The 21,861-nt window shown below is 36.1% G+C and overlaps 1 protein-coding gene across 1 annotated transcript in view; it reads left to right on the forward strand.

The window, feature by feature from the left end:
* LOC133332163 (double-stranded RNA-specific editase Adar-like) overlaps positions 1 to 21,861 on the forward strand; it is a gene marked incomplete at its 3' end in the record, with an annotated part of 108,142 nt that overhangs the window by 36,768 nt on the left and 49,513 nt on the right. The window contains exon 2 of the mRNA XM_061540546.1: positions 19,169 to 19,243. Within this exon, the coding sequence (XP_061396530.1) occupies positions 19,169 to 19,243 (75 nt within the window). The remainder of the gene's footprint in view (positions 1 to 19,168; positions 19,244 to 21,861) is intronic.

A 21,861-nucleotide genomic window follows, 5' to 3' on the forward strand; every position in this document is an offset into this window, starting at 1 on the left:
TCCATATGTACTTTTTGTATACAGAAAATATATTAAAATATTATCCCCAACATGTTTTCCTATATAAAATGCTATTGATAAGATATTTTTCCATAGAAAATATTATCGATAACAACTATTCCTATAATAAATGTTACAGATACCAACTTTTTCTATAAAAACTTTTGTCGATAACAGTATTTTCTATAAAAAATGTTGTCAATAGCAATTTTGGCTATAAAAGTATTGTCTATAATACAAATAGAAAATATTCTATATAAAATGTTATCGATAACATGTATTTATATATTTGTTATAGAAAATTTTATCGAAAAGTACAAATTTTTTGTTGGAAATAATTTCGTTTTTGTTTAAATATCACCGATAACAACTATTTCTATAAGAAAATTTTGTCGATAACAATGTTTTCTATAAAAAAAATTACAGAAAATTTTATCAACAACATTTTTTCTAAAAAAATGGTAAAAACAAATCGATAAAAACTTTTTCTATAACAATATTTTTTTTCATAAAAAATATCACCGATAACAATTTTGTCTATGGTTGATAAAATGTTTTTTCTAAAGAAATTTTTATCGATAACATGTTTTTCTATAGAAAATATTGTCGATAACATGTTTTTTATGGAAAATTGTATCGCTAATCATATTTTTTAATAGAAAATATTGTCGATAACATTTTTTCCGTAGAAAATGTTATCAGTAACAACTATTTCTTTAGAAAATTTTTCCGATAACAAATTTTTTCCATAGAAAATGTTATCGATTACATTTTTTTCTATAGAAAAAATCACCAATAACAATTTTGTCTACATAAAATGCTATCGATAACAATTTTTTTCTAGATAAAAAGTTATCGATAACAAAATTTTTAATAGAAATTTTTATCGATAACATTTTTTCATTGAAAATGTTATCGATAACATATAAAACGTTATCGATTATAAGTATAATATAAAAAATATCACCGATAACAATTTTGTCTATGGTCGATGACATGTTTTTCTAAAGAGTATTTTATCGATAATATGTTTTTCTATACAAAGTATTGTCGATAACATGTTTTTCTATGGACAATTTTATCGATACATATTTTTCCATATAAAACGTTATCGATTATAAGTATTATATAGAAAATATCACCGATAACAATTTTGTCTATGGTCGATAACATGTTTTTCTAAAGTGTATTTTATCGATAATATGTTTTTCTATAGAAAGTATTTTATCGATAACCATGTTTTTCTATAGAAAGTACAGCCGATAATATTTTTTAGTAGAAAATGTTATCGATAACAGCTTTTTCTATAGAAAATTTCTCCGATAACAACTTTTTCTATTTACAATGATTTCCATTTGTTTTCATAAAAATATCACCGATAACAATTTTTTTTATAACATGAAAAATTTTATCAATAACATGTTTTTCAATAACAATAGAAAGTTATATGTTATACATAAAGTGCTATTGAAAATTATTTCGATAACAACTTTTTTTAGAAAATGTTATCCTAGAAAAAATAAAGTTTTATGGATAACAATTTTTTTTCTATAAATTTTGTCGATAACAAAATTTTTAATAAAAATGTTAATCGATAACATTTTTTTTCATTGAAAATGTTATCGATAACCAATTTTTCTATAAATTTTGTCGATAACAAAATTTTTAATAGAAATGTTTATCGATAACATTTTTGTTCATTCAAAATGTTATCGATAACATATATATTTCCATAAAAAACGTTATCGATTATAAGTATTTCTTTAGAAAATGTCATCGATAGCTATCTTTTCTATTGAACATTATGTCGATAACAACATTTTCTACAGAAAATATTTTCGATAACAACATTTACCATTGAAAATGTTATCGATAACCTCACTTACAACTGAAAATTTTATCGACAATAACCACCATACCGCAGTAACACTTGTAATCCATATTGATTACAAGTGTTACTACGGCAGAGATTGCCTATATAAGGGGTTATAATAACAAATGTTATCGATAACAAAATGTTTTTATAGAAAATGTTGTCGATAACCAACTTTTCTGTATAAAAAATTATATTAGAAAAATGCTTACGCTGCATATTAAATCAAATTGCAAATTTAAAAAAAATCCTCTCAAAGGATTTTTTCCGAACTTGACAAACACCTTCAAACAATAACAACAAATTAAATATTTCACACAATTTCACCTTTAAATTTTTAGACAAACGAAAAAAAACATTTTATATGGCCTTGTAATAAATTATTTAACAAACAAACAAATAACCGGCCTTAGGCCACAATACCGAAATAAACAGCAGAGGTGAATAATTTTTTTTTTATAAAACCGGCCGCCATTGAAAAATGTTTCGTTTCGGTGGTGCAAAAGTCCTTTAAGCCACATTGTCCTTTCAATGCTGTGTCGTTTCAATGCAGCAGCAACAACAAATTGCCTTGCCCCTCTCAGAAAAATGGCCAAAGTCTGGCAAAGTCATTTTTATGCCAACAATAGCATGAAATTAAATATTTTTTTGTTTGTGTCTCCTGGGGGCAAGGCAAAACAAGAAAAAAAATCTAGGCAAAAATGATAGAGAATAGACTTGTGAGATAATGATTTTTTGGAACACAATTTGGTGTATATATCCTTTGTCACCTTGTGCCTGTCTGTCTGGCCTTTGACCAACACAATATGGAGGTGTGACAAAAATATGACAACCTTTTAAGGACACCTTAGAAAATAGAAAAAAATCATGCCTTGTTAAGAGTCGTTAAAAAATATTTTTTAAAAATCCAAGCCTTTGTTGAAGCCTTGATTTTTTAATCTACGCCCCTGTTGGAGCCTTCAAAAACTATTTTTAAAAAATCTAAGCCTTTGGCGAAGCCTTGACATTTTTTTCTAAACTATCCCAACTATTATCCTTAAAAATGAATCTTATAATCCCGCAGCATATTCTGAAAACCTCCAACTTGTCATCGTAGATTAAAATTACTTACTTAGCTGACTTGTGACAGAACTTTCGTTCCATAAGCCGAGCTTAAAACAGATTTCCAAACGCGTCGATCTTTTGCGCAGTTTTTCCAGTTTGAAAGATCATATTCCTCCACTTGGTCTTTCCATCTTATTCGTGGCCTTCCCCATCTGCTTGAACCATCAGCTGGTTCGCTTTTATATGCCTTTTGGGTTGGGGCAACTTCGACCATTCTCACAACATGACCTAGCCAATGTAGTCGCTGTAGCTCAATACGTCTAACAATACCGATGTCCGATAATAGCTGGTACAACTCATGGTTCATTCGACGGCGATATTCACCGTCAACGCAGATCTGTCCATAGATCTTTCGGAGAATTTTTCTCTAAAACACTCCAAGAGCTGCCTTATCTGCTTGCGCAAATACCCATGCTTCAGATCCATATAACAGCACGGGTAGTATCAGTGTCTTGTAGAGTGTGAGTTTGGCCTGGCGGGAGGTGGCTTTGCTTATGATTTACTTACTCAGACCATAGTAGCATCGGTTGGCCATCACAATCCTTCTCCGAATTTCAAAGCTGATGTCATTCGTTTTATTTATGGCGGTACCAAGGTATATGAAATCGTTAACTACCTCGAAGCTGTAGTTCTCAAGTTCCACAGTTGGTCCGAGTCTACTGGACGTCTTGCGCGTTGGTATTCTCACCGTTTACTACAAGTCTCACCTTGGCAGACTCCTTCTCAATTTGTTCAAAGGTGGCTGTTACCGCTCTCAGAGTTCGACCCATTATATCGATGTCATCGGCGTAGGCGAGTAACATGTGTTGTTTGGTGTACAGAGTGCCATTTCTGTTCACTTTTGCCTCTCGTATGACCTTTTCCAGCAGGATGTTAAAAAGATCACACGACAAACTGTCAACTAGTCTCAATCCTCGTTCGGTATTGAATGGCTCCGATAGGTCCTTTCCGACTTTATCTTGTTCCACTTAAAGTTATCCTACATAGCCGTATTAATTTAGCAGGAATGCCGAACGTAGACATGGCTTTAAACACCTCTGAACGGATAGGGCTGTGAAATGCGGCTTTATAGTCGACGAATATGTGGTATGTGTCAATGTGTTTCCAGGATTTGGCGCAGAGTGAAAATCTGGTCAATGGTGGATTTGCCAGACCTGAAGCCGCATTGCTTTTATGATCCAATAATCCCATTGGCTTCAATCGTTCACACAGCACACTGGATAGCACTTTATATGCGATGGAAAGGAGACTTATTCATCTATAGTTGGCACATATCGCCTTGTCTCCTTTTTTGTGCACGGGGCACAGGATGCTGCGGTTTCAATCATTGGACATGCATTCCTCTAGCCAAATTGTAATAAATCAGCTGGTGCATGCTCCTCACCAGCATCTGACCACCAGTCTTGAATAGTTCGGCTTGTAACCCGTCGGCTCCTGCTGCTTTATTGTTCTTCAGTCGATTAATTGCTTTTACGACCTCATCTTGGCTCTAGAGTGTATACCACTCTATACCGTCATCTCTTATTGGCTCTGGGGTATCTTCTTCACCGCCACTATTTGATACCAGAAGCTTTTCAAATGCTCCTTCCAGATCCTCAACACGCTACCTGTATCTTTCACCAGGTTTCTTTCTTCATCTCTACAGGATGATGTGCCTGCACCAAAGCCTTCGGTTTGGTGTTTTACTCGTTGGTAAAATTTTCGGACTTCATTCTGATTCCTGTACATCTCGATTTGCTCACGCTCACGTGTTTCTTGTTCTTTCTTCTTTTTTCTGAAAATACGTTTCTCCTCTCTCCTTTTCTCCCGATAATTCTCCATCACATTATGTGTTGCTACTGTCTGCAGGGTTGCCCTATACGCTGCGTCTTTCACATCAGTAGCATTACGACACTCCTGATCGTACCATGGATTTCTTGATGGTGGTTTTTGGTACCCAAGTGTTGCTTTTGCTGCAGTTTGTAGGGCAATTCTTTGCCATTGTGCTTCTATACTATTATCGGGACAAGAAATGCATTCGTCAAGCAGGTGGATAAGTTGAGCCGAGGAGGTCTCGGCTACCTGTTGTGTTTGCATCTTTTCGACGTCGAGTTTCCGTTTTACATTAGATCTCGCCTTTGCTACAACATTAAGACGAGTGCGAAACTTGGCTGCCATAAGGTAATGGTCCGAATCGATATTCGCTCCTCGGATCGATCGAACGTCTAATACACTGGATCACATCACTAGACCCGTCTATCACTACATGATCAATTTGATTTCTCGTTGCTTGACCGTTAGAAATCCATGTAACCTTGTGTATATCGAGATGCTTGAATCTGGTGCTGCTCAATCAACCACAAGCCGTTGTCGGATGTTTCTTCATGAAGGCTGAATTTTCCGACGGTGGGGCCAAATATATTTTCCCTTCCAATTTTTGCATTAAAATCTCCTAGCAGAGTTTCAGAATGTCATGGCCAGTGCAGCGATCATATGCTCTTTCTAGGCGCTCATAAAATATGGCTTTGGTCTGCTCATCTTTGTCTTCGGTCGGAGTATGGGCGCAAATAAGACTGATGTAGAAGAACTTCGCTTTTATGCGGATTATAGCAATTCGCTCTTCTACTGGAGTGAATCTGGAGACGAGGTCTTTTATTCTCTTGATAACCAAAAATCCGCAGCCAAATTCATGTCTCGTTTGTACAAGGTGCGCACATTCCAATCTGGAGACGAGTTCTTTTATTCTCCTGTTAACCATAAATCCGCAGCCAAATTCACGTCTCGTTTCATGGCAGCTATAATACATGGCGTAATCATCTGATTTACTTACGCCAGTCCCTTTCAATCGCATTTCCTGTAAGGCAATAATATCGGCTTTGTACTTCTTGAGTGCATTCGCCAAAGCGAAAACTGCGCCTGTTCTGTGCGCAAGGTGCACACATTCCAAGTTCGTGGTCTTTTATACATTTGCGGGGGTCGTCAACATTACGGGGGGTTTGGTTTTCTTTTTTTTTACTTTTTCAAACCGACGCCTCAACCCATTTTTATAATAGGTCTTATGGGTGAACTCGTGGCACATATTAGCTCATTATTTCAAGGGGTGATGAAAATAGCTAGGCTCGCTTTTATATGCCTTTTGTGCTGGGGCATTGTCATTCATTTGCACAACATGACTATGTCGATGTCCGCGTATAAATTGTAAAGCTTGTGGTTCATTTGATGCCGATATTCACCGTCGACGCAGATCGGCTCGTAGATCTTTCGGAGAATTTTCCTTTCAAACACCCCAAGAGCTGCCTCATCAGCTTGCGGAAGTATCCATGCTTCAGATCCATATAACAGCACGGGTAGTATCAGCGTCTTGTAAAGTGTGAGTTTGGTCTGGCGGGTGTGGCTTTGTTTCTAAACCATAGTAGCCGGCAGATATCAGCTCACTATTTCAACGGGTGATGAAAATAGCTACCCAAGGTGACACAACGGGAAGGTCAGTGTCCACAATTCAGATGAAAGAGGGACCAAGATAAGTCTGGCCTTCGCCATGTTAAAGCCAATCAGAGCCCCGTTGCTTGGTATCATTCATCCCCTATGTCACCCCCACGCCCTGCTAAGAGCCCTTAAAAATTGCACGCCTTGCCAAGAGTCCTTAAAAAATCCACGCTTTGCTAAGAGTCCTGAAAAAAATCCACGCCTTGCTAAGGGTCCTTAAAAAATCCACGCTTTGCTAAGAGTCCTTAAAAAAATCCATGCCTTGCTAAGAGTCCTAAAAAAATCCACGCCTTGCTAAGAGTTCTTAAAAATTCCACTCCTTGCTAAGAGCCTTTAAAAAAATCCACACCTTGCTAAGAGTCCTTAAAAAAATCCACGCATCGCTAAGAGTCCTGAAAAAAATCCACGCCTTGCTAAGAGTCCTTAAAAAAATCCACGCCTTGCTAAGAGTCCTTAAAAAAATCCACGCCTTGCTAAGAGTCCCTAAAAAAAATCCACGCCTTGCTAAGAGTCCTTAAAAAATATTTAAAAAAAATACGCCTTGGTTAAGCCTTCAAAAGGGATTCTTATAATATCGCAGCAAATTCTGAAATCCTCCAACTTGTCATCTTTAGAGCTCGATGTGCAATATTAATTTCTCAAGCACGTTTTTTTACACATTAACATGTCCTTTCGTCCGTTTGTCCGTCCGACCATATAATTTGTTCTCTTCAGAACTCTCTCTACATATTTTCTGGTTCATCCTTCCTCTGCTGTTTTTTTCCAATCTCTTTGACTTGCTTTTCATTAGTCTAGTTTTGTTTTTGTTGTTGTTGCTGCGCTATTTGATGCGTCTACAAAGTTCAAGGTTTATGTACAAATTAAAAGTAGGGAGGGTAAAAAACAACAACAACAGCAAAAAACATGGTTGTTTGTATGTACGTACGTATTATCCTTTTTTTGGTTCGTTCGCTCTAGCCTTAATCTGCAGAACGTGCGAATGACTGTGTGTGTGAAATTTTTAATGTAACACTAGCATTGCAGCTTTGTTTTTTGTTCTGTGTGTGTGTTTGTGTGATAATGGCGAATTTTCCATATCAAGAGAATGCTAATGAAGAGATAGAGTGTGTGTCGAAGTGCTATGGCTTGCTAAGGATCCACTACTATCCACTATTGCAGGTACACATTTTTTTGTGGCTGCATAATTTCTAGGACGACAAACAAAATATGGGGCATTTATTCATTATTCATAAATTAATGCCAAAACACACACACATACACAAACATACATATACATACACACACATATTCAGCTACTTATTAATGCGGCCATGAGCTACAAAAAAATCGCTGGCTTCAATTTTTTTTTATTAAATTATAAAGGATTCGAATTAAGGACTGAATATTTCCGAATTAGGGAAGGGGTCTTATTAAATTTTAATAAAAACCATAGAATTATCCTTTAGATTTTACCAAAAAAGGATTTAAAAAATTGTAGGTTAATGCCACTTGACTCGTATGAATTTCCGTATACCCCATTTTCTCGTCACCATCCTAAGCATCCAAGAATCTGAATCATTTATCCTTTCTCTTCCTCCCATTCATAAATTGTTTATAAATTTTTTACTTATTTTTCATTATCCTGCAATCATAATAATTTTCCATTATGGCCAAGAAGAAAGCAAGGATAATGAATGAATGAAAAAGGAGTTGGCAATTTAAATACAATTTCTTTCCTCTGAATTAGTTATAATGTCCTTCTATATGAGATATGACTAAGGAAGGAAGAATATGGTTACTAGGTACACTCGAAGAAAAAATATATTGTTCTAAGGACTTTCAAATTTTTAAAAATATTTTATAAGGACTCTTGACATGGCGTTGATTTTTTTTAAATATGTTTTCAAGGACTCTTGACAAGGTGTGGATTTTGTAAGGTTCTTGACAAGGCGTGGATTTTGTAAGGACTCCTTGACAAGGCGTGGATTTTTTAAGGACCGTTAACAATGCGTGGATTTTTTAAGGACCATTAACAAGGCGTGGATTTTTTAAGGACTCTTGACAAGGCGTGGGTTAAGGACCATTAACAAGGCGTGTATTTTTTAAGGACCATTAACAAGGCGTGGATTTTTAAAGGACTCTTGACAAGGCGTGGGTTTTTAAAGGACTCTTGATAAGGCGTGGATTTTTTAAGGACTCCTTGACATGGCGTGGATTTTTAAAGGACTCTTAATAAGGCGTGGGTTTTTTAAGGACTCCTTGACATGGCGTGGATTTTTTAAGGACTCCTTGACAAGGCGTGGCACCGCCTGGGGTAGCTATTTTCATCATTCGTGAAATAGTGAGCTAATATGTGCCGCGGGTTCACCCATAAGAACTATAAAAAATGGGTTGAGGCGTCGGGTTAGTTGCCCACACTCGGAAAACCCCTCCTACAATTAAAAAGCAAGGAAACCAAAAAACAAACCCCCTAATGTTGACGACCCCCGCAAACGTTCTGGGAATGTGCACTTGGAATGTGCGCACGTTGTACCGAACAGGCGCGGTGTTCGCTTTGGCGGATGTACTCAAGAAGTACAAAACTGATATTATTGCCTTACAGGAAATGTGATGGAAAGGGACAGGCGTAAGTAAATCAGATTATTACGTAATGTATTATAGCTGGCATGAAACGAGTCATGAATTTGGCTGCGGATTTATGGTAAACGGGAGAATAAAATACCTCCTCCCCAGATTCACTTCAGTAGATGAGATAGTAATTCGCTCATCCGCATAATAGCGAATTTCTTCTACATTAGTCTTATTTGCGCCCATGCTCTGACCGAAGAATAAGATGAGCAGACCAAAGACATATTTTATGAGCGCCTAGAAACAGCATATCATCGCTGCTCTGGCCATGACATTAAAATTCTGCTAGGAGATTTAAATGCAAAAATCGGAAGGGAAATTCAGCATCCACGAAGAAACATTCGACAACGGCATGAGGTTGATTAACTTCGCGGCAGCAAAAAACATGGTAGTTAGCAGCAGCACCAGATTCAAGCATCTCGATATACACAAGGCCCCCTGGATTTCTCCCGGTCAAGCAACGAGAAATCAAATTGACCATGTTGTGATAGACGGAAGGCATTCGTCCAGTGTTTTAGACGTTTGATCGATACGGGGAGCAAATATCAATTTGGACCATTATCTTGTGGCAGCTAAGGTACGCACCCGTCTTCATGTAGCAGCAAAGGTGCGATCTAGCACAATACGGAAACTCGATGTCGAAAAGCTGCAAACACAACAGGTAGCCGAGGCCTACTCCTCTCAACTTACCCGCCTGCTTGACGAAAGCGCCAAATCCTGGAAAAAAATCCACAAAAACACATCGACATCGCATTTGGCAGTCCTATCCGTTTAGAGGGGTTTAAAGCCATATCTACGTTCGGCATTCCTGCTAAATTAATACGGCTATGCAGGATAACGTTAAGTGGCACAAGGTCAGCAGTTAAAGTCGGTAAGGACCCCTAGAGCCTTTTAATACCGAACGAGGATTCAGACAAGGTGACAGTTTGTCTTGTGATCTTTTTAACATCCTGCTGGAAAAGGTCATACAATAGGCAGCAGAGGTGGACAGAAATGGCACTCTGTACACCAAACAACACATGTTACTCGCCTACGCCGATGACATCGATATAATGGGTCGAACATTGTGAGCAGTAACAGCCACCTTTGAAGAAATTGAGAAGGAGTCTGCCAAAGTGGGTCTGGCAGTAAACGGTTAGAAGACCAAGCTGATGGTATCAACGCGCAAGACATCCAGTAGACTCGGACCAACTGTGGAACTTGAGAACGACAGCTTCGAGGTAGTAAAATATTGTATATACCTTGGTACCGCCATAAATAAAACGAATGACATCAGTTTTGAAATTCCGAGAAGGATAGTGTTGGTCAACAGATGCTACTAAGGTCTAGGTAGGCGGTTTAGAAACATGGCCCACCTCCCGCCAGACCAAACTCACACTTTACAAGTTGCTGATACTACCCGTGCTGTTATATGGATCTGAAGCATGGGTACTTGCGCAAGCAGATGAGGCAGCTCTTTAAGTGTTTGAGAGAAAAATTATCCGGAAGATCTATGGGCCGATCTGCGTTGACGGTGAATATCGGCGTCGAATGAACCACAAGCTTTACAATTTATACGCGGACATCGACATAGTCAGTCGTAATGAGCTGCAGCGACTACGTTGGCTAGGTCATTGTGTGAGAATGGATGAAGATGCCCCAGACCAAAAGGCATATAAAAGCGAGCCTGCTGATGGTTCCCGTAGTACAAAACAACATCTTGGAACGTGGTCTTTCAAATTGGCGGAGATGCACACCAGACCGACGTGCTTGGAAATCTGTTTAAAGCTCGGCTTATGGAACAACCGTTCTGTAACAAGCCAGCTAAGTAAGTAATGCCTATTTTTAGGCGTGGATTTTTTAAGGACTCTTGACAGGGCGTGGATTTTTTAAGGACTCTTGACAAGGCGTGGATGTTTTAAGGACTCTTGACAGGGCGTGGACTTTTTTAAGGAATCTTGACAGGGCGTGGACTTTTTTAAGGAATCTTGACAAGGCGTGGATCTTCTAAGGAATCTTGACAGGGCGTGGACTTTTTTAAGGAATCTTGACAAGGCGTGGACCTTCTAAGGAATCTTGACAAGGCGTGGATTTTTTAAGGACTCTTGACAAGGCGTGGATTTTCTAAGGACTCTTGACAAGGCGTGGTTTTTCTAAGGACTCATGACAAGGCGTGGATCTTCTAAGGACTCTTGACAAGGCGTGGATCTTCTAAGGACTCTTGACAAGGCGTGGATTTTTTAAGGACTCTTGACAAGGCGTGGATCTTCTAAGGACTCTTGACAAGGCGTGGATTTTTTAAGGACACTTGACAAGGCGTGGATTTTTTTAAGGACTTGACAAGGCGTGGATTTTTTAAGGACTCTTCACAAGGCGTGGATTTTTTAATAAATTTTCTAATGCCCATTTTTAAGCGTGAATGTTTTAAATTAATCTTCTACTGCTTATTTTTGGGCGTGAATTTTCTGATGCATATTTAATATAATTCTTTTAAGGGGCCTTTTTTCTGAGTGTAATCTTAACCTATTTACTGAACTGTAAGACCGTACATACTATTTTCATAATTCAGCACGAATGAAGTAATAAAAACAATAAATCCTTTTGAAAGCCAAAACAACAACAACAAATCCTTTGCAATCATCATAATCATCTCCTTGTTGGCCTCATGGAGAGCAGCAAAAACATAAAATTGTATCATAATATCGCAAGGATCCGTAAAATATGTAGGAGTCATAGCAACAAAGCGATTTATGTGAATACCTTGTGGGCTGCGTATTTTTTTTTTCTCGGTGAACTGCTGGACCAAACGACTGCCGACCACCCTTGTAGTTTTATGACATCCTGACATTATGTTTCATAATAATTTTTTTTATGTTCTCTTGGAGGGCTGAACATAGCTGCTGAACTCTGTAGGCTTGATGTGGTTGTGCAATAAAGCTTTTTTGTTCGACTTATTATTCAGGCTTGAATGCATTCACCCTCCCACCTTTTTCGAAGAAGTGGTTGGATGGGTGGTTGAGCCTGTTTAAAATGACATGTGTGTAAACAGTAAACAACAACAGCAATCCTCCCATATTATGACAAAACAACAGCAGTAGCAATAACGCTAAGCAAACAAACAACGAATCGGTGGCAGCAGTCGCATTATCCTCGTCATCATCACCAAACTGAACCAAGCCAAGCCATCTATACTTCCGTTTCCCCATTTGAGTTCACTTCTTCACATATGAATCTGACTTTTTGTTTGTATTCCTTTGAAAAAGAATGGGGGGTTTCCTTAATGTTTTCTCCCGCACAGTTGATTTCCGCGCACACACACACACACACGAATTCATAATGCCATAGCATGTGTGCATGTAAGAAGAACGACTAGCAAGAGAGATAATCACAATAAACCTGTAAAATGAAACTAAGTAAAACAAGTGAAAAAGCGTTAAGATCGGCCGGACCGAACTTTGGATACCCTCCACCATAGACATACTGACAGGGACTTGAAATAAAAATATAGGGAACATACCAAAAAGTGACCCCATGTTTCTTTGGACCAAATACGTTTAAAAAAATTTTTGATTTCATCCAAACTTTGCCCATCTTATAATTTCTTCCAAAATTAGTTCAAGTTCGAACATGGAGAATATCGGTCCATTCCTTCTGGTACCTGCCACAAAGGGGCTAGGCCTAAATGCGAGTTACAGTTCATATATATGAATATATATATATATAAGGTTAATTATCGAACCTTATGTTCTAGCTTTTTTCGTATCTTCCGCAGATGAAATGATTACAACGGGGGGTTATATGGGTACAATCCCAAAAAAGGGGACGAATATTAAATTTTTTTGCTAGGGAGATTTTCTACCATATACGACTACAAAATACCAGATTGCAGCGAATTCGGTTGAAAAACGCGCTCAAGAACCCCAAAATACCGAAAATTGGGGGTACCCTTATATGGGGACTATCCGAAAAAATGGACCTATATTTATAATTTTTTGTGGTGAGATTTGCTACCTATTAAGAACTCAAAATACTAAATTACGGCCAATTCGGTGGAAAAATACAATCAAAACCCCCCAAAACACTGAAAATTAGGAGGTACCGTTATATGGGGGCTACCAGAAAAAGTGGACCTATATTAAGTACCCAATAAGAACTCAATGTAACAAATTTCAGCGTATTCGGATGAAAAACGCGCTCAAGAACCTCAAAATACTGAAAAGTGGGGGGTACTGTTATATGGGAGCTATGCTTAAACGTGGACTGATATATCCCATCTTCCAACCTATGAAAAATGTCAGCACCCTATCTCAATTCCTTCAGAAGACAGCGTGATTACAACAGACGGACGGACTTGTCTAGATCGTCTTAGAATTTTATCCTGATCAAGAATATATATACTTTATAAGGTCGGAAATTAATATTTCGATGAGTTACAAACGGAATGACAAAATTAATATACCCTCCATACTATGATGGAGGGTATAAAAGCAGGATTTTTTTATACCTCTCTTGTTTTCTTTAATTTTCCATTTATTCAAAGGCAGGGGTGGTAAAGCTCCCACGGCTTCTAGGGACACCTTAGAAATGTAATTTTAAAAAATCCACGACTGAAAATAGGCTCAAGGAAAATCTATTAAAAATTCAGAACATAAAATAGGCTTTAGAAAGATATGTTAAAAAATCCACACCTAAAAATAGGCTTTAGAAATATATGTTAAAAAACCACGCTTGAAAATAGGCTTTAGAAATATATGTTAAAAATCCACACCTAAAAATAGGCTTTAGAAATATAAGTTAAAAAATCCACGCCTAAAAATAGGCTTTAGAAATATATGTTAAAAAATCCACGCCTAAAAATAGGTTTTAGAAATATAAGCTAAGAAAGTCCACGCCTAAAAATAGGCTTTAGAAATATATGTTCAAAATCCACACTTAAAAATAGGCTTTAGAAATATAAGTTAAAAAATCCACGCCTAAAAATAGTCTTTAGAAATGTATGTTAAAAAACTCCGCGCCTGAAAATGGACTTTAGAAAAATATTTTAAAAATATACCCCAGAAAATAGGCTTAAGAAAAGTATATAAAATTTGCGCCTGAAAATATGCTTTATAAAAATATTTTCACGATTTTACGCCTTAAAATAAATATTAAGATATTTTAAATAATATTTAATAAAATCGGCGCCTGAAAATAGGCTTTAGAAAAATATTTGAAAAAATCCACGCCTTAAAATAGGCTATAAAAATTTATTTTAAAACTTTCTCACCTGTAAATAGGCTTTAGAAAAATATTTGAAAAATCCACGCCTTAAAATAGGCTTTAAACATTTATTTTAAATCTTTCACACCTGAAAATAGGCTTTAGAAAAATATTTGAAAAAATCCACGCCTTAAAATAGGCTTTAGAAAAAATATTTTAAAGCTTTCACACCCGAAAATAAGCTTTAGAAAAATATTTGAAAAATCGACGCCTTAAAATAGGCTTTAGAAAACATATTTTAAAGCTTTCACGCCTGAAAATAGGCTTCTGAAAACATTTTTAAAAATGCACATCTGAAAGTAGACCTTCGTAAATTACTTTTAAAAATTCACGCTTGAAAAAAATCCAAACCTTGTAAGGACGCATGTGAAAAATAATTCCCATTCCTGAAACATCGTCAGTCAGTGGCCGATATGATTGGAATGCTTGCTTTGCTTTGTTGTTGTTTGTTTTCTTCACGTTGTAAACAAACAAACCAGGCAGCCAGCCAGTCAGCCAACCAACCATCTAACAACATAAATGCTAATGTGTAATGAGAAAACTCTTTTGCTCTCCGCCTCCCTCCCTCTCCGTATCCTTTCATTGTCCTTACATCCATAACTTCCATGCGGAAGTCATTTTGCCATTTAATATCATCATAAATTATGTATGAAATTATTCTGCATGAGAGAAAGATAATTTCTTTTTTATGTTCGTCTTGTTATTGTTGTTGTTGCCTTCTGTGCTTAATCTCTTGTTCTTGTCGGCGGACTATTGACCTGAATTGTTAATGAGAGAATTGTTGGGTATGTTGCATCGCTCACTTGTCGATTTTTTGTTTGTATTATCATTGTAAGGATTGGGGGGAGGATACTTATTATTTTTTATCAGCAAAGGAATTAAATGCAACAAAGTTGAAAAAAATTATTACCATAGGAAATTATTCTTAAAAAATCCACGCCTTGTTGGTGTCCTTGGAATTATATTAAAAAAAATCCTCCAATCCTGTCGAAGGACCTTAGAAAAAGTCCTTTAAAAAAATTTCGTCTGTCGAAGGACCTTAGAAAAAAATCTTTAAAAAATCCTCGTCTGTCGAAGGACCTTAAAGGTATATTTAAAAAAAATCCTCACCTGTCGAAGGACCTTATTTTTTTTTTCTAAATCCACGACCATAGAAATATCCAGGCCTCTCTAAGGACCATGGAAAAATATTTTTAAAACAATCCATGCCTGTCGAAGGACCATAGAAAAATATTTTTATAAAATCTACGCCTGTCGAAGGACCATACAAGATTATTTTTACAAAATTTAATTTTTTATTTAGCTGAATAAAAATAACCTCTGAGATATTTAGTTCCATAGAATATGGCACTACTTATATTCCATCTTCCCATTCACACAACGATATCAGATCATCAGATGTTGCCTCAATTATCGTGTATATCCCGTGTATAGCAGACGACCGACCACCTTCGTAGCGCCGCAGCCATGAGAATAGAAACAGAAACTCAGCTAAAGTGTCGTTCTGTGATTTCAATCTCTGCTGCTGCTGTTGAGGGTGTCGGACACACAAGTGTTAATTTTGTTCGTGTTGAAAAAAAAATAATTTTTTTCATCTTTTTATTTAATTTAATTGCATTAAATTGTACAACAAATGGAGAAGAAAATTTCTCCATTCTTTCAGTTTTGTTGTTGTTGCTTCATATTCTCTCTGTGTGACCGTATTAAGGATAAATGAATGAATAATCAGACTGGCTGGGTTGCTTGCCTGTCTTCCGCCAGATGTGTTTTCGGTTGGAGGAGACTGCAACTTACATGAACTCCTCTTCGTAATTTGGCAACAACAACAAGTGGAAATCAAATTTGAAGAAAATTTAAAGTTATTGGAGCGAAAGTAATTAGTTTTTAACACACGAAGTTCCGCAATATGGATGTGGACGGGCATTGTTTGGCAGATGTGAATTAACAAAAGAAAATATAGAATTGTTTTGTCAATGAAAGGGAAAATGAGAATTATATTTTTGAAAAATTATTTATATTCTTTTTCTAGAAACCATGCACAATGGGTTAAAAATAAAAAAATTGGATTAAAAAAAAATAAATATTAAAAAAAAATATTTTTTATATTAAAAAAATGTTAAAAATATTATTCTATGGTTTTTCGTCAGGTGTTAATTTTTTAAAAATATTTTTCTAAGGTCCTTCCATAGGCGTGGATTTGTACACCCTACACAACTATGTTGTCAGGGTATTATAGCTTTGTGCAGCCCCAAAAGTTTTCAACGCCGCGAAAGATTGGTTCTAGACCCACCTTTAAGTATACCGATCGTCATATCTCGACTAGCTAGACTAGTCGATCTAGACATGTGTCCGTCCATCCGTCTGTCCATTATAATTTGTAAACACGATGTAGGCCACAAGTATGGATCAATCAAATTTTGCATGTAGGATGGGTTCTGACCAATGAAGATCCCTATTGTTTTTGGTAAAGATCGGTTAATATTTAGGGGATGAAATGGACCAAATTCTTCATTTTTTTTTTCTCATTTTCTAGTCGCTCCAGAGGCCGCAATTACACATTGGCACAAACATCGCGAATTTTTACATGGAGAAGGGGATCGGGCCAAAGAATAAGCATGCCTGTTTTGATAAAGATCGGTCAATATTTAGCGGGTCAAATGGACCCTGACTTTTGTGTAAAAAATGACAAAATTTTTATTCTATAGCGTATTTATTCACCCCTGAAGGACATAGACCCGAGAAGAGGAGTTGTTGACCTCTAATTTCATACCAATTATGCGGTTGTATGTACTCGGATGTGGGAGTTACATCTAAATATTTACAGGTGCTTACGTATTCATATATTACTTAGTAACCTATTACAACACTAGAGGGCGTAAATATAGCGCTGATCGCTTTAAAATTTTCCATGAGATTCCGGTTATGGTCAAGGACGACGTCTATAATTTTCGGTGATGTTGAGATAATATTTAGGGGTTGCAATGAACTGAAAACTTTATTTTTGTCAGATTTGCTAGTCACTCCATATTTTGCACGGTAACGGGGATCTGAGCAAATATTTAAAATATATGATGATCGGTCAATATTCCGAGGGTAAAATCAACCAAAATCTAAAGTGACCAAATTTTTATATTATGGCGGAGAAATATCCACTTCGGGAAAACAAGGTTTTGAAAATATGCCAAGGTTAGAAAATCGAGCTGTTGACCTATAATCGGTCATATATAATCGGTAATAAGGCTCACCGAAAGTTAGATTTCCCACAGAAAGTTAGATTTTAATGGTAGTTGTGTAGGGTATCATATGGTCGGCCCCGTCCGACTATTCTGCTCCACTCACTGGTTTAAAAATATTTTTGTATGGTCTACTTAGGCGTGAATAAGGCGTGGATTTTTTAAAAGTATTTTTCTAAGGCTTGGATTTTTTCAAAATATTTTTCTAGGGCGTGGATTTTTTAAAAATATGTTTCTAGGGCGTGGATTTTTTGTGGATTTAAAAAAAATTAAGGCGTGGATTTAAAAAATTCTAAGGCGTGGATTAAAAAAAAATTTAAGGCGTGAATTTAAAAAATTCTAAGGCGTAGATTTAAAAAAAAAATTAAGCCGTGGATTTTAAAAAATGTCTAAGGCGTGGATTTAAAAAAAGAATTTAAGGCGTGGATTTAAAAAAAGAATTTAAGGCGTGGATTAAAAAAAAAAAAATTTAAGGCGTAGATTTAAAAAAAAATAAGGCGTGGATTTTAAAAAATTTCTAAGGCGTAGATTTAAAAAAAAATTAAGGCGTGGGTTTTAAAAAATTTCTAAGGCTTGAATTAAAAAAAAAAATTCTGAGGCGTGGATTTTTTAAAAATATTTTTCTATTGTCCTTCCTTAGGCATGGATATTTAAAAAATATTTTTCTAAGGTCCTTCCTTAAACGTGGAATTTCAGGTCCTTCCATAGGCTTGAATTTTTTCAAAATATTTTTCAATGGTCCTTTGGCAGGCGTGTTTTTTTTCAAATATTTTTAAACATTTTATTTCTTTTTTAAGAAATCTGTTTCTTATGTATGACTTTAATTTTCTCCAACCTCCAAGAGAAGAAGGGACATTAGCTATTTAAATCCTGTTGCTGTTACAGAGTATCATTTACATTTGAAGTTTTGTGTGTATGTGTGTGCAAATGTATTTTCCTCGTCCTCACTAACTGACTATTCAGTCTCTCTATAAATATTTTATTTAATCAAAAGTTTAAAAAGAAATGTGGCATTACAACGATGGTGTAGCAGCAGCAGCTCCGCCAACACATGTCGGAGAGGGGGTTCGTACCTTCCACTTGAAATGACAGAATAACAGACAGTTGGACAAAATCGTCGTAAGACTCTGACATGCAAACAAGATTTTCAAGTGGCATTTCATTCGTTTGTTTGCATTTCATTCATTCGCTTCGTTGTCGTCGTCGTCGTTGATTTCACTTTGATTCGTTTTCCATAAAAAAATCAAAAAAAAAAAAAAAAAAAATAAATAAATAAATAAATAAATAAAAATAAAAAATAAACTTAGGAAGTGGAAAATGAAATGTTTTGGTTGCAATTTCGTTTCCATTTGGTTGGTAAAATCCTGGAACGAAATAAATAGTTCACTTCTCTTTTGTATAAAATTTGTATTTTTTTTGTCTTGAATTTAATTTTTTTGAAATATTTTTTAATGTTTTTTCAATTTAAATCTTTCATTAGTTTTCAGTTTTTTTTTTTTAATAAATTTTGGACTATGTTTTCGAAATTTTTGTTTCGTTTTTTCGTCTTTTGTATTCGAGCACTACATAATTTGGCAATCTGCTTTCAAAATTTTACCCTAGATCCTACTAACGTCTTCCTATTTCTTATCCCCTTCCTTTATTTTAGGTAAGAACCCTATGTAAACATCCGAGAAGATCTATTTTTGGGAAAATTAATTTTGTGGGGGGTATGTCCCCAGAGGTAAGTTTTTCAAGGACACTCGGCTCATACGTCGATACTATTTTATACAATTACAACAAGTTTTCGAAAAGTTCTGAAATAAATACACAAAGGTTTTTATAAAAAATCTAGTATCCCAAGGTCTTATCTACGGATAGGCCTGGAATTTATTTTGATTTATTTTTTAAAAATATTTTTGTAAGGTCCTTAGGCGTGAATTTTTTTAAAATATTTTTCAAAGGTCCGACCAAAGGCGTGAATTTTTTAAAAATATTTTTCTGAGGTCCATACATGGTCTCCACCAAGGCGTGGATTTTTTAAAAATATTTTTCTGAGGTCCATCCATGGTCTTCAACAAGGCGTGGATTTTTTAAAAATATTTGTCTGAGGTCCATCCTTGGTCTCCAAAAAGGCGTGGATTTTTTTAAAATATTTTTCTGAGGTCCATCCTTGGTCTCCAACAAGGCGTGGATATTTTTCTGAGGTCCATCCATGGTCTCCACCAAGGCGTGGATTTTTTAAAAATATTTTTCTGAGGTCCATCCATGGTCTTCAACAAGGCGTGGATTTTTTAAAAATATTTGTCTGAGGTCCATCCTTGGTCTCCAAAAAGGCGTGGATTTTTTTAAAATATTTTTCTGAGGTCCATCCTTGGTCTCCAACAAGGCGTGGATATTTTTCTGAGGTCCATCCATGGTCTCCACCAAGGCGTGGATTTTTTAAAAATATTTTTCTGAGGTCCATCTATGGTCTCCACCAAGGCGTGGATTTTTTAAAAATATTTTTTTAGGACCATCCATGGTCTCCACCAAGGCGTGGATTTTTTAAAAATATTTGTTTAGGTCCATCCATGGTCTCCACCAAGGCGTGGATTTTTTAAAAATATTTTTCTGAGGTCCATCTATGGTCTCCACCAAGGCGTGGATTTTTTAAAAATATTTTTTTAGGACCATCCATGGTCTCCACCAAGGCGTGGATTTTTTAAAAATATTTTTTTAGGTCCATCCATGGTCTCCACCAAGGCGTGGATTTTTTTAAAATATTTTTCTGAGGTCCATCCACCAAGGCGTGGATTTTTTAAAAATATTTTTCTGAGGTCCATCCACCAAGGCGTGGATTTTTTAAAAATATTTTTCTGAGGTCCATCCACCAAGGCGTGGATTTTTTAAAAATATTTTTCTGAGGTCCATCCACCAAGGCGTGGATTTTTTAAAAATATTTTTCTGAGGTCCATCCACCAAGGCGTGGATTTTTTAAAAATATTTTTCTGAGGTCCATCCACCAAGGCGTGGATTTTTTAAAAATATTTTTCTGAGGTCCATCCACCAAGGCGTGGATTTTTTAAAAATATCACCAAGGCGTGGATTTTTTAAAAATATTTTTCTGAGGTCCATCCATGGTCTCCACCAAGGCGTGGATTTTTTAAAAATATTTTTCTGAGGTCCATCTATGGTCTCCACCAAGGCGTGGATTTTTTAAAAATATTTTTCTGAGGTCCATCTATGGTCTCCACCAAGGCGTGGATTTTTTAAAAATATTTTTCTGAGGTCCATCCACCAAGGCGTGGATTTTTTAAAAATATTTTTCTGAGGTCCATCCATGGTCTCCACCAAGGCGTGGATTTTTTAAAAATATTTTTCTGAGGTCCATCCACCAAGGCGTGGATTTTTTAAAAATATTTTTCTGAGGTCCATCCACCAAGGCGTGGATTTTTTAAAAATATTTTTCTGAGGTCCATCCACCAAGGCGTGGATTTTTTAAAAATATTTTTCTGAGGTCCATCCACCAAGGCGTGGATTTTTTAAAAATATTTTTCTGAGGTCCATCCACCAAGGCGTGGATTTTTTAAAAATATTTTTCTGAGGTCCATCCACCAAGGCGTGGATTTTTTAAAAATATTTTTCTGAGGTCCATCCACCAAGGCGTGGATTTTTTAAAAATATTTTTCTGAGGTCCATCCACCAAGGCGTGGATTTTTTAAAAATATTTTTCTGAGGTCCATCCACCAAGGCGTGGATTTTTTAAAAATATTTTTCTGAGGTCCATCCACCAAGGCGTGGATTTTTTAAAAATATTTTTCTGAGGTCCATCCACCAAGGCGTGGATTTTTTAAAAATATTTTTCTGAGGTCCATCCACCAAGGCGTGGATTTTTTAAAAATAAAAATATTTTTCTGAGGTCCATCCACCAAGGCGTGGATTTTTTAAAAATATTTTTCTGAGGTCCATCCACCAAGGCGTGGATTTTTTAAAAATATTTTTCTGAGGTCCATCCACCAAGGCGTGGATTTTTTAAAAATATTTTTCTGAGGTTTGGATTTTTTAAAAATATTTTTCTGAGGTCCATCCACCAAGGCGTGGATTTTTTAAAAATATTTTTCTGAGGTCCATCCACCAAGGCGTGGATTTTTTAAAAATATTTTTCTGAGGTCCATCCACCAAGGCGTGGATTTTTTAAAAATATTTTTCTGAGGTCCATCCACCAAGGCGTGGATTTTTTAAAAATATTTTTCTGAGGTCCATCCACCAAGGCGTGGATTTTTTAAAAATATTTTTCTGAGGTCCATCCACCAAGGCGTGGATTTTTTAAAAATATTTTTCTGAGGTCCATCCACCAAGGCTTGGATTTTTTAAAAATAT

This window comes from Musca vetustissima, unplaced genomic scaffold, assembly GCF_032173495.1.
Source record: "Musca vetustissima isolate MV318-11 ecotype Yass unplaced genomic scaffold, APGP_CSIRO_Mvet_v1 utg29798, whole genome shotgun sequence".
Classification (NCBI taxonomy): Eukaryota; Metazoa; Arthropoda; class Insecta; order Diptera; family Muscidae; genus Musca; species Musca vetustissima.